Genomic DNA, 12,886 nt, shown 5'->3' with positions numbered 1-12,886 from the left:
GAGGCAAATATAGACAAGATAGAAAAGGGCACTTGTGGGGCAAAAGGCAAGAAGTGCCCCCCTATAGCCACCCCTCTGCACATGCCTGCACAGAGGTTGGCACTTAAAGCACTTGAGAGGTGAAACTCATAAGGCTGAGCCCAAGTCCTGAACCTCAGGTCGAGTCACAGGTCACTCAAGTCCAAAGTTTATATTTATATGCATACCAAACATGTGATCATTATCTGATTTTTGATGTGAGCAATCTGATTCCTTTCTCATTATCCACATCTGTGCAGGTTTGACAAGAAAAATTATGCAAAAAAGTGCATGTAAACACACATCAAAAACAAAGATTATTCATTCAGATTTTTACTAGCCATGTAAATGTAGCCAGTAGAAATTACTTGAAAAATAAGTTATATGTCAGACTCTAGGACTTGAGGACTACACTACTAGAGTACTACATTACTACAGTACTACTACTCTGATGTACATCCTCCTTTCAAACCTCCTTTTTTGCGTCTGCTAGCAAATTATCATCTGATCCTAAGATGCTGTAAGAGACATCATATGATAATCTTCATGAATGCTTTCTGAAGAAGTAACATTGGCTGGATTTTGAGGTTAGAAAAATTCACATGTTTTCTGTACTGAAGATAATCAACTGTGTTGTAGTCTTTAGTTTGTTTTAGACAACGCCCCCTTGTGATCTCAAACGTATCTGGTCAAGACTTTCCCTGATCATATGTGCACATCCTGTGAGCTCCATGTAGTGAAGTGCTGAGTAAATGTCATCTATTTTGGCTTCTGACTTCTGGCTCCAGAGCCTGAGCTGCTGGTACTGTCTCTCCATAGAACTCAAGCCCACGTCCAGCTCCACTCGCTCCAGCTGCTGATCAGCCACTGAGAGCAGACGCATGAGCTCTTTCCAACGACGCAGAGGCACCTCTTTTATCACTGCATACAGGACGATGGCAGGGAAGGGCTCCCACTTGGTCTGGTCTGAGAGAGCTGGGAAGAGACAAGAAGAAGAGGGTCAAACTGTGGTTTAAAAGAATCCTGATGTGGCCAAACCTCCTTGTCAAAGTCTGATCTCATCAGATCTCAGAAGCTAAGTAGCGCTGGGCCTTGTTATTATTATTATTATTATTATTATTATATTATTATTATTATTATTATTATTATTATATTATTATTATTATTATTATTATTATTATAGTAAACTATCATCTCTGAAAATAGGGTAAAATATTTCATACTTGGCCTACCATCTAAATAAGTCTGAAAGTAAAAGCTCAAGCTACATTTCTTTAACCATAGGGCCTATGGCTTGGCTTCTTATAATCCACTGTAGTGATAGTTGCTTTACACACTGCAAATGTAAAATATTTTACCTTGACAGCAGTGGTGTGCACCGATAAACAGAAAACAGCTGGATAGGCTAGTTTTGCTAAACATATCAGCGCAACATATAAGTTGCCATCACTAAAAATGCAGCGGTAAATCACAAAATCAAGTCAGTGTCGAGTGAGAAAATCTTATTCTATGTTTATATCTGTTTTTGCCCATCTTAATGATGACCATTTATTTGAGACATGTCACACTTCTAATTTTGAACAAAAGCAACTTACTTAGGCTGCACTGTACCCAAGCCATATTGAATTTGCCAAGCCAAGGCCCCCAAGGTTTTATCTAAACTAAGCCCGGAACATTTTAAGTTTACCAGAGCACTTACGCAAGTCTTTGGATGGTGGGAGGAAGAAACCAGAACCCAAAGAAGTACAGGAGGAAATGGCTCCTCTACTGAGAAAGATCACCACCCTCTGCACAACCAGGAATGTTAACATGCACACCATAAATGTCAAGAAATCTGGTACAGTTCTTCTAGTGCTGTGGTTTAAAACCTGGAGGTTGAGGTAGGTGGAATTTTTGTTTTGATGATATTTTCAAAGCAGCTACAGTTACAGTTGATACAAATCAGATAAAGAAGGTTACATTTGCAGAAGGTGGTCAGTTCTCTTGCTCTGTTCAAACCACAGGGGTTTTCAGAGTAAATGGCAGACTGAGACAGTAAGTCAAGTAGAGTGTTAGTTGGTGGTTGGTTGGAGTGGGGTCTTACGGACAGAGCCACCTCTCTGACCTCATTCAGCAGATATTACTGTTTATGTGGGTTAAATATAGCACACATGTGTAGAGTTACCAAGTAAAACCCAGCCTAAACTGTAAACCAGGAAACAACTGAAACAGGTCAAAGTGGTTTCAATAGTTTTAAATGGAAACCAACCTAAAAATAGTTAGCTGAATTGTAACATTGTGCACTTGAAGTCACCAAAACCAAAGAAAAAAAAAAGATCTAGGTTAAAGGGCATGTAGCCTACAATAAGACTAGCTCTTCATAATTGTTTTGCTTGAATCCATTGCAAGATTGTTGAGACAGTGACTGCGTAATTCCTCAGTTGTCCAGGTCAGATCCATAGTAAAAGCCAAGTGTAGCTCAATAGACCTAGTCTACATGCAGAAACTGTAAACAATAGCTGTTTACAGTTTCAGTGTAGTTAGCTCCTCCCTTCAGACAGATATAAGGCAGTGTCCACCAGTAATCTGACCAGAACTGAAGAGGTGGCTTGGATGAGCAGCGAAATGTCTTCGCTCTTACAACCTTTTTGTCCAGTTGACAGATTTTACTTTTGGCTTTTATTAAGACAGTGACACTTATAGGAATAAATTGAAAAAAGATTTAACAACAGCTGAACACAGCTGCAAAACTGGCAGACAGAAAATCAGAGGGAAAATGTTAAGTGTTTGAAGTTTGTCGAAAAAGTGAATGAACAATATAATATAATAATTGCAGTATTATCATGTACATAACATATTGCCTTTCAGGTGCAAAAACTCTACACAACCATGTTTGTATCTGGCAACTTCCCAGCTCCGGGATAAAACTGAGCCATTATGCAGAATTTCCTAACCCTAATGTTCCTCAGTCATTATTGCTCATTTGTAAATTATTGATGCAATTTAAAATACACCTACATATACACATTTACTCATTATATTATAGAAAATAAATATAAATCTTTCAGTTTGTGATGCTATACTCAGGGATAGCCCTATCTGATCTGTAGAAGAGCTACACTGCAGAAGCTGCTGTTTTCCAATCCTACCTCTCCGCCACAACAGCCACAAAACTGATGCAAACATGCAGTTTCTAAAATACAGTGAGAAAGCACTGCTGCCTCATCCAATTACAGAGGGTGGTCCACTTTTGGGGTTAATACAGATTTGGTTATTTCTTGTACAGCAAATATGCACACATTTAATTTAATTATTCTTTGGCTGAAAACATAGCCATTCAAATATGATTAATTATCTTATTTTTTTTTAAATCAATGTTTTAATCCCTAGTGGACAAATCTAACTAACAGGCTACCTGTGTGGTATTGTATGATAGGTGGTAGGAGGGTGGAGATTGGCAGTCACACAGTTCTGTCCCGGGGCAGCTGTGGCTACAGGGGACGCGTACCACCACCTACCTCTAACTTTCCCACTTTTCACAAGTACTGACTAAGAAAACAATTGTTTTTTAGAGTAACACCAGGTTGAAACATGTGTATCACTAGTCTAAAACAAGACTACAATGCCCTTTTTTAAGTAATGGTACTCTTACTCAAGTAGGTGTACTTATAATCTCTTTGGTCTACGTGTATTACCGCTGTGTTCCACCTCTGGCAGCTGGGGGGCACTGTGGGCAGGTATCTCTGGTGGGACAGGGCTCATAACCTCCATCATGGGAGTTTCCTCATAGAAGGTAAAATCCTGAACAGAATAAAGGTTAAATGTGAGAACATTTGTGGGTCTCCAAATGAACTTCTGGTGACATTTTCAATGTTTAGATTAAACACTCACATTCATGACAAACTTAAAGATAGTTATCAGAAAAGGCCAGAGTACGCACCAGTGTGGTCGGGCTTTGAAGACAGCCTCGTTCTGTTCAGTGAAAAGATAACAAGTTAGCTTCCTGTTTCATCAAAATCTTTAAGCTTTGCAGAAAAACACATTTAATATGTAAACTTTTCCCTATAATTGTTTTCAATATTTGTCACATTTTATCCATCTTTCAGTTGTTAAATCCTTAGGCAAGACATTTCAGCAGCACTGCATGTATGACAGCATAGGGTGTAGTCTTAGAAGTAATAGTATAAAAGTGATAATAGATAGTAGATAATAGTGTCTACACTTTGTAATAGCTACATTTTAATTAGCCTTACTAAAACATGAACAAAGACTTAAGTCATAATGGACAAATAGTACCAAATACCCTAATTCTAACCTCTCAATTAAGTACTTATTAAGCCTAAATCAGTCATAACAACAAGTACTCTGACATTTTGAATTATGAATTAAATCTTTGTGCATGCTTTATTATGGCTAATTACTCTTTTAGTTTCAGTCTAGTTTTAGTCGACAGAAATGTCTTGCTAATTTAATAGTTTGATAGTTAGTAGTAGTTTTAGTCAGAAAATATACTTTTTATCTTAACTATGATGAACAGTTTTGCTTTTCTTCATGGGACACGTACAGGTGTGTTCCTTTGACATTGAGTTTGTTCATGGTCTGGTTTAGAGCTCTGAGGTTTAAAAGTGCAACTTTGATCTAGTCTCCAATTTGCTTGTAGTCAACAAATATATCTTGTTATATAAGCATTATATATGTCATATATGCGCACTTATATGTAAGTGCACTCTGTGGAGCAAACCCAGAACCATGGAAAAAAAGCTCTAAAATCAAAGAGCTGTGACAAAAATACTTGTGATGTTAATGATAAATAATTGTAATATATATTTACACCTTAAATATTTCTACGCTGTTGGGAATTACTTGTAATGATGGGGTGTGTTATTGTTTTGTTATTTGTTATGTTTTGTTATTTTAATAGATCCATGGATTTGTCCTTTACCTGCGTCTGTCTGAAGAGGTGCCTCCATGTGCTGCTTGTCTCTCCAGCATGAGCAGCAGAGGTGTACATATTTGTACAGGTTTGTCATGAACAACAAACAGACGCAGCACGTAAGAGGCAGCATTACCACCAACAGCAGCACCCACACCAGAGGGTTTAGAGCTGGAGCTGACAAACATTCAACATCATCCGTTAATATGCAATAGATAAATACACTCTAGATTTGTAATGACTGGATGTTTCAGTGAAATTATTTGTAACTGATTAAAAAAAAAAGTACTACAATCACAACTGAACTTGGGTTGTCACACACTGTCCTCTACATGGAGTTTTTTCTCATTCTCAGTATATGGACAGGCCATGTCTCATGTGAAAGCTCTGAACCTCCAAAATTTACTCACTGATGCAGAGGCTGCACTAGCACTGATTCATGATTGGCTGCACAAGCTGGGGTTTAGGTAGTGAGGAATCTGATTTCAGTTGTAGAATACAATGCACATGAGAGTGGACTTACGGACTTTTGTTGTTGTGACATTTGACCCTCTTGTCATAGTAGTAGTAGTAGTAGTAGTAGTAGCAATAGTTGCAGTGTTAGTAGAAATATGTGGACTTTTTGTTGTTATCACTTTGCATAATGGGTTACAGTCCACTATTCTGAAAAGCAAAACACAAATTTGAGAAATTTGTAACATAGGAAGGATATGCTAACCCAGATTTACTTTACATTTACATTTTACTTCAAATGGTACGAGCTAGGGATGCTATATTTCAAATGAAACAATACTGCAATATTGGCTAATAAAATAAATAATACAATAAAATATGAAAAAAAAAAAGAAAAAAGATCTTACTTAGGTAACTCCGGCCTCTTGTCTTCTAGGTACACAAAAAACAATGATTATTTTTACATTAAAATTACAATGTATAAATTGTGTATAATTTGAAATAAAATGTAGTATTTATTGCACATACCATCTTTTTTAACACACTGTCGATTAGCGACAGAAGTGCATTCTTTCACCATCACCATATTTACTGAATAGAGAGAATATGGTACAATATGTGGTCAATTTGCATGCGATTGTATGTGTTCTCAGCATTTAAAGATTAAATAAGTAATAACTGTTTTTTTCCCCCACATAAACTAAGTAACCAAGATTATACAGTAAATGGCAATTTGATAACTGTGTTTTCAGAATTTCATTTTAAGGGTAATGAAAGTAGACTTATATAGCATAAGTAACTATAAAATAATAATAATAATAATAATAATAATATAATAATAATAATAATATAATAATAATAAAACTTCATTATGCTTACTAGTATGGTAAAAAATGTCCAAATACAAAATTATGAATAACATGTGTTTATAACTTGTAAGTTGAAGTAACTTACACTTCCTATTGGATCAGACATTCATGGAATAATACATTTAAAAGTGATTCAGTGATACGTAGATTTTTTAAACACTGGAAAAAAAACAACAACAAAAAACTTGTGAAAGCAATATGAGTTATACATTGTACTTACTACCACATCTCATACAATCGATGCAAGTTTTTTCAGTGTTTTCCTTGTCCATGTAGTATCCATCAGGACATTTTTCACATTTGACATTTTCACCAAGACCACAGCTTGACTTTCTGTAATAACCTACAATTAATGTTAGTATGTTTATTAATTTACATTGGTTATAAATGTGAAATGTATGGTAATGTTTATCTTTTGCCTTACCGGGAGGGCAGGTTTTACATGGCTCTTGCAAAGCCAAAGAGTTTGAGATGACGAGGAAAGTCAGCACACAAACCTGGAAGAAAATAATATTAGAAAGAGAACAACATCATTTTAGATTAAGGGTGGGTTCACACTTGACCTGATCTAGTTCAAGGAAAGTTCCGTTTTTTATTCCCAATCAAGTCCCAATGTTGATATGATGATTGTGCAGGTTTTTGTCAACATTTTATAATTAAATCTAGTTGGGTGGACAACAGCTTAGTTGGTATCACTGGCAGTACAGTAAATAATAAACATATCGGGTAGGACTTGGCTCAAGGTTCAAGATTCCTTTATTGTTATTGCATGAAAAAACAAACAATGTAATTTAAAAATGTGTAATGTATATTTAGAAACTCCCTCTGGTGTACACACAGACAGCAGCATGGTAATATGATGTAAAAATGCCTCGTGGAATACTCTAGCCAAAGCAATGGCATCTTTATGGAGACAAGTCAGTATGATACACTAGAAAAATTAAGCAGTGAATCTTTCATATGTCTGTTTTTCCCATCTTCACCAAGTAAATACATCACATAAAAACACAAACTTACCAAACTCATGATGTATTCTCTTTTCTCAAACAGCAGCTGCTTAACTTCTCATCTTGGAATTCTTATAAATTACCATCCATCTCCATGATCTACAGTTTACTTGAAAGGTTGTTGAGGGTTGGAGCTGTCAACCAACTGAAGTACTAACAGAAACAGTAAATGAAACAGGAAGTTCAAGGAAGCCGCGTCACATTACCAGCCTGTTGACATGAAATGCGTCAGACCTTTCCACTCACCCACTAATTTCTGCCCATTTGAGGCTAAATTCAAAGGGACAAACCAGAATTACTAATGCATTTTCAGAATATTTTCAAATCAATCAAATGATTTCAGAGAGGAGTGTTTACAATAAGTAGCAGATTTAAATGTGATGTATTATGTCAAATCAGCCTCGTGAACTTTAATGCTTGTTCCTTTAACATTAGCTGAATTTATTTTGATTATTAAACCTTTTTTATATGAATATTGCAGTTTACAATGCATAGAATGTAAAATACTGAACTAAGTATGTTACGGTTTAAATAGACCCAAAAATAACTTAATAACTTGTCTAATAAATGATGTGCTATTGTTGTCACTACTGAATATCATTTCTTTATGTAAACCTACTTCTTGCCACCAATTTATTCTGTAAATGACAAATGAGCACTTGCATAAGGACTTGAGTTTAAAGTCTGATGCCAATCCAGACTGGCATGAAATTTTAGGGTCACAGCCACACTGAAAGAGATTGTCCAAGTGACCAGGGGGGAACTGGGGAACCACTGTTGATGCAAACCCTTCACATTGTCTGTATAATTCTGTCAAGGTAATTGCAGCCTATTCTCTACCTCTATTACCAATTTACTACAATTTGGATACTGCTACTGCTGCAGGGTGATGAAGAGAAGGGTTTACTGGTTCTCCCTGTATTGGGGCATATTCCAGATGGGTGCTGACTTTTAGACCCCTTGAGAAGAGTAGTTACAAGCAAACTCTAAATCACTATGCTCAAGAGTTGCTACTTTAATAATGATGAGGAAGTGGTGACATTCTCTATCTCTATTTTCTATCTATTTCTGTCAAAGCTCATCCTGGGTGTGTGGTGTGTGAACGCTTGCTCATCAAAGATTAAAACTATTACAAAGGAAATGAAATGAAATGAAGATTATTCTCCACCACATGCCTACGCTATAGGTGCCAGGTTATTTAACAAATTGGTTCTGTCAAAGCTATGTCTGCGATTCTATGCACTTTCTAATAACTTGTGGTATAGGGCACCAGTTTCTTCAATAATGTTTCAACATGTGGCCCTCTGTGAAAAAAGTATGGACACACCTGAGATAAGCAATATCAATAGAATGGATATTAGTACCAGCCCTTGTTCTATGTCTCTTATATAACAGTCAGGCATTTTCTGACGCAAGTGTTATAATTATATTGAGTGGAACTCCTTAAACTTCTGGTAGCACTACCACTAACCCAGCCACTTTTCTAGTCTAGTCAAATTCAAAGTACTGGTATATAGTTTTGATGCTAGTAGCTTTAGTTTCTACAAATTTTTTTGACATTTTTGACACACTCTCTTCTCCCTGAACCACCACTTTAACATGGTGGAGGGGTTTGAGCACCCGAATGATCCTGGGAGCTACGTTGTCGGGGGCTTCATGCCCCTGGTAGGGTCACCCATAGCAAACAGGTCCAGGGGGACGGGTGCAACTAAGAGCGGTTCAGAAGCCTTCGATGAAAAGTACACAATCAAGGCCTGCTACATTGCCTGGACTGGGGTTACCGGGGCCCCACCATGGAGGGTGGGTGATCACCAGTGAACGCCTGGTGGCTGGGCCTGGCCAGGCTCAGCCCGAAGGAGCGACGTGGACCCACCACCTGTGGGAGGATCCATGGAAAGCTGGTGCCCCCAGGGAGAGGTGGCATGCTGGTGTGGGCTTGCTTATTGGCTCACAGCTCAGCCGTCTCGTGTTGGAGATCACCCCTGTGAACGAAAGGGTTGCGTCCCTGCACCTTTGGGTGAGGGACATGTCTCTCACTGTTGTGTCGGACTACGGGCCAAACAGCAGTGCAGAGTACCCGGCCTTCTTGGAGTCCCTGGGAGGGGTACTAGACAGTGCACCGACCGGGGACTCCGTTGGTCTCCTGGGGGACTTCAATGCCCATGTGGGTAATGACAATGACACTTGAAGGGTGTTAGGCGTGTTCTATCAAAAATGACGACTGGATTCGATCACTTCAAATCTCAAAAGTTTATTTATTGACAGTTACAATCCTAATACAGAGCTCTGGGGTCCAAATGTTTTTCCTAACAGCCTACATATACAAGACTTACTGTCAGGCGCTCTGACTAACTACCTTTCCCTTGACCCAGAGATAATATACAACATGAATATGCAAATGTTATGTTAAGCAGGTTGACGCCTTGGTTCCTCCTTCCGGCCTCGTTCACCTCTCTCGGACATCCCCAACTGCACCGGTCTGTTTTTTGGCCTTGAGTCTCGTCTGGCTGCCTTATCTCTGTAAAGGAGTTTCTGTAAAGCACCCAACTGCTTCCCATAATTCAGAACACACAATGTTGCCTTTAAAGGAGGACTATTATAATGCATGAATAGTTTCAGTGTTAGAGTATCAAACCAGTGCTCAAACTTTAGTACAAAAATGGTGCTTGTTAAACAACCTTCAAAGGGATACAACATTCAAAGGATATATGAATTCAGTGTTTTGATATATATGTATATATAATGCACCTAAAAAGCTTTATTGGAACTAATATGCATTCAGTATTTTGATATATGTATATGTGATGCAACTAAGAAGCTTTATTACTTAACAAACATTTCAAGGGGCATGATTGGGAAAACGGCCTCCCTGATCTGAACCCGAGTGGAGTTCTGTTATTGGACTTGTGTGCTAGCCATAATTTGTCCATTGCAAACATCATGTTTGAGCACAAGGGTGTCCATCAGTGCACGTGGCACCAGGACACCCAAGGTCGAAGGTCAATGATCGACTTTGTTGTCGTGTCAGTTGACCTCCGGCCCCGTGTCTTGGACACTCGGGTGAAGAGAGGGACAGAGCTGTCAACCGATCACCACTTGGTGGTGAGTTGGATCTGCTGGAGGAGGAGGAAGCCGGACAGACCTGTCAGGCCCAGACGTACTGTCAGGATTTGCTAGAAACATCTGGCAGAGCCGTCTATCAGGGGGTTCTTCAACTCGCACCTTTGGGAGACCTTCTCCCAGATCTTGGGGAAGGCTGGGAACATGGATTCCAAGCGGACTGTATTTTCTGTCTCTATTATCGATGCAGCCGCTCGCAGCTGTGGTCATAAGGTCTGTGGTACTTGTCGCAGCGGCCAAAGGTGGACGACCGGAAGTAAGGGGTCGTCAGGCCGTCAGGCTGAAGAAGGAGTCCTATCGAGCTTTGTTGGCTTGTGGGACTCCTGAGGCAGCTGATGAGCAACGGTGGGCCAAGTGTGCCACGGCTTGTGCTGTCACAGTGGCAAACACCCGGGGTTGGGAGGAGTTCAGGGAGGCCGTGGAGGAGGACTATCGGACGGCCTCAAAGAGATTCTGGCAAACCGTCCAACACCTCAGGAGGGGAAGCAGTGGTTCACCAACACTGTGCGGGCAGAGAGCTGCTGACCTTGACTGGGGATGTTGTCGGATGGTGGAAAGAACACTTTGAGGATCTCCTCAATCCCACCGTCACGTCTTCCGTCCCAAGTACCTTAAATCTCTGGATGTTGTGGGGCTGTTTTGGCCTACACATCTCTGCAACATTGCATGGCAGTCGGGGACAATACCTCTGGACTGGCAGACCGGGGTAGTGGTCCCTCTAGTTTAAGCAGGGGGACTGGAAGGTGTGTTCCAATTACAGGGGAATCACACTCCTCAGCCTTCCCGTCCAATAGTTGAACCTCGGATTCAGGAGGAGTGGTGCGGGTTTCGTCCTGGTCAAAGAACACTGGACCAGCTCTATACTCTCCATCGGGTCTGCAAGGATTCATGGGAGTTTGCCCAACCAGTCCACATGTGCTTTGTGGATCTGGAGAAGGCATTCGACCGTGTCCCTTGTGGTGTCCTTTGGGGGGTGCTCTGGGAGTATGGGGTCCGGGGCCATTTGCTAAGGGCTGTCCAGTCACTGTATGACTGAAGCAGGAGCTGTGTTCGCATTGCCGGAAGTAAGTCAGACCTGTTCCTGGTGCATGTTGGACCGGTTCTGTTCATTATATTTGTGGACAGAAATTCTAAGCACAGCCAGGGGCCGGAGGGGGTCTGCCTCGGGAACCACAGGATCTCATCTCTGCTGTTTGCAGATGATGTTGTCCTGATGGCTTCTTTGAGCCAGGACCTGCAACAGGCACTGGGGCGGTTTGCAGCTGTAGTGTGAGGCGGCTGGGATGAGAATCAGCTCCTCAAAATCCGAGGCCATGGTTCTCGACCGGAAAAAGGAGGTAGCTTGCCCTCTCCGGGTGGAGAATCTTTACCTCAAGTTCAAATATCTCGAGGTCTTGTTCACGAGTGAGGGAAGGATGGAGTGTGAGATTGACAGGTGGATTGGTACAGCGTGTGCAGTGATGCGGTCGCTGTATCGGACTGTCGTGGTAAAGAAGGATCTGAGTTGAAAGGCAAAGCTCTCAATTTATTGGTCAATCTATGTTCCTACTCTCACCTATGGTCATGAGCTCTGGGTAATGACCAAAAGGACAAGATCACGGATACAAGCGGCCGAAATGGGCTTCCTCCGCAGGGTGGCTAGGCGCTCCCTTAGAGATAGGGTGAGAGCTCAGTCACACAGGAGGAGCTCGGAGTGGAGCCGCTGCTCCTCCACGTCAAGAGGAGGCCCTGGGGACTGTCTCTTGGCTGAACTGAAAACACCCTGGGGTCCCACCAGAGGACCTGGAGGAACTGGAGGAAGCGTCTGGGGTGAGGGAAGTCTTGGAGTCCCTGCTTAGACTGCTGCCACCGTGACCCAGCCCCGGATAAGCGGAATAAAATGGATGGATGACACACTCTCACCTTTTTTATCCTGCCGACATGAATGCTACAACCCTGCTTCTCCCTATCTCCATTGTTTGCTTTACTGCAGCAGGAGAGCCATCTACCACCTCAGCCTCTCCCTTTCGTCCTCTTCGGTGTTAAAGCCCCAGGGGAGATATTTCATACACATGCTTGCACAGCTTACATACACATAGTAAGATCCTGCACACAGCCTACATACACATCATAAGACTAGATTAATTTTTGGGCATCAACTAAATAAACTAATTTCAGTAATCCTGTTTCATTCCAAAACCTATTTTCCTATTTTCTACTCCAGTTATGTGATTACGCTTTAACTACAGTATTACTTTGTAGTAACAGAAGATTCCCAAATACAGCGTATTGTCAGACACGAGTTTCCTCTTTTCATTTTTCTTCAGTGCATATTCACTCTATAATGTAACTAGACCATGCTTTGCCTTCTTTCCCAGCACACACAGGCCTACAGTATGAGCAGGATAGACCCAGCCACACGCATGAAAAGCGGCGTTAATGTTTGTGTAGTGTAGCAGTAGCATCGCTGCTGCTGTGCAACACCCAGAAGTGAACAAAGCGACCCGGAAGCGCTGGTGCGTCTGGAA

The 12,886-nt window shown here is 40.8% G+C and overlaps 1 protein-coding gene across 1 annotated transcript; it reads right to left on the bottom strand.

The window, feature by feature from the left end:
• Nucleotides 1-408: 408 nt before the first annotated feature.
• Nucleotides 409-5,796, bottom strand: LOC129457420 (tumor necrosis factor receptor superfamily member 1A-like). The gene is made up of 6 exons (XM_055232473.1): nucleotides 5,791-5,796; nucleotides 5,454-5,593; nucleotides 4,940-5,107; nucleotides 3,938-3,969; nucleotides 3,693-3,798; nucleotides 409-993 (listed from the first exon to the last, which is right to left on the bottom strand). The coding sequence occupies exons 2-6, from the start codon at nucleotides 5,488-5,490 to the stop codon at nucleotides 671-673; spliced, it is 666 nt and encodes a 221-aa protein (XP_055088448.1). The 5' UTR covers nucleotides 5,491-5,593; nucleotides 5,791-5,796; the 3' UTR covers nucleotides 409-670.
• Nucleotides 5,797-12,886: the final 7,090 nt, after the last annotated feature.

Source organism: Periophthalmus magnuspinnatus, unplaced genomic scaffold (genome assembly GCF_009829125.3).
Source record: "Periophthalmus magnuspinnatus isolate fPerMag1 unplaced genomic scaffold, fPerMag1.2.pri scaffold_182_arrow_ctg1, whole genome shotgun sequence".
Taxonomy (NCBI): domain Eukaryota; kingdom Metazoa; phylum Chordata; class Actinopteri; order Gobiiformes; family Gobiidae; genus Periophthalmus; species Periophthalmus magnuspinnatus.
This window is presented reverse-complemented; position numbering and strand designations above follow the sequence as displayed.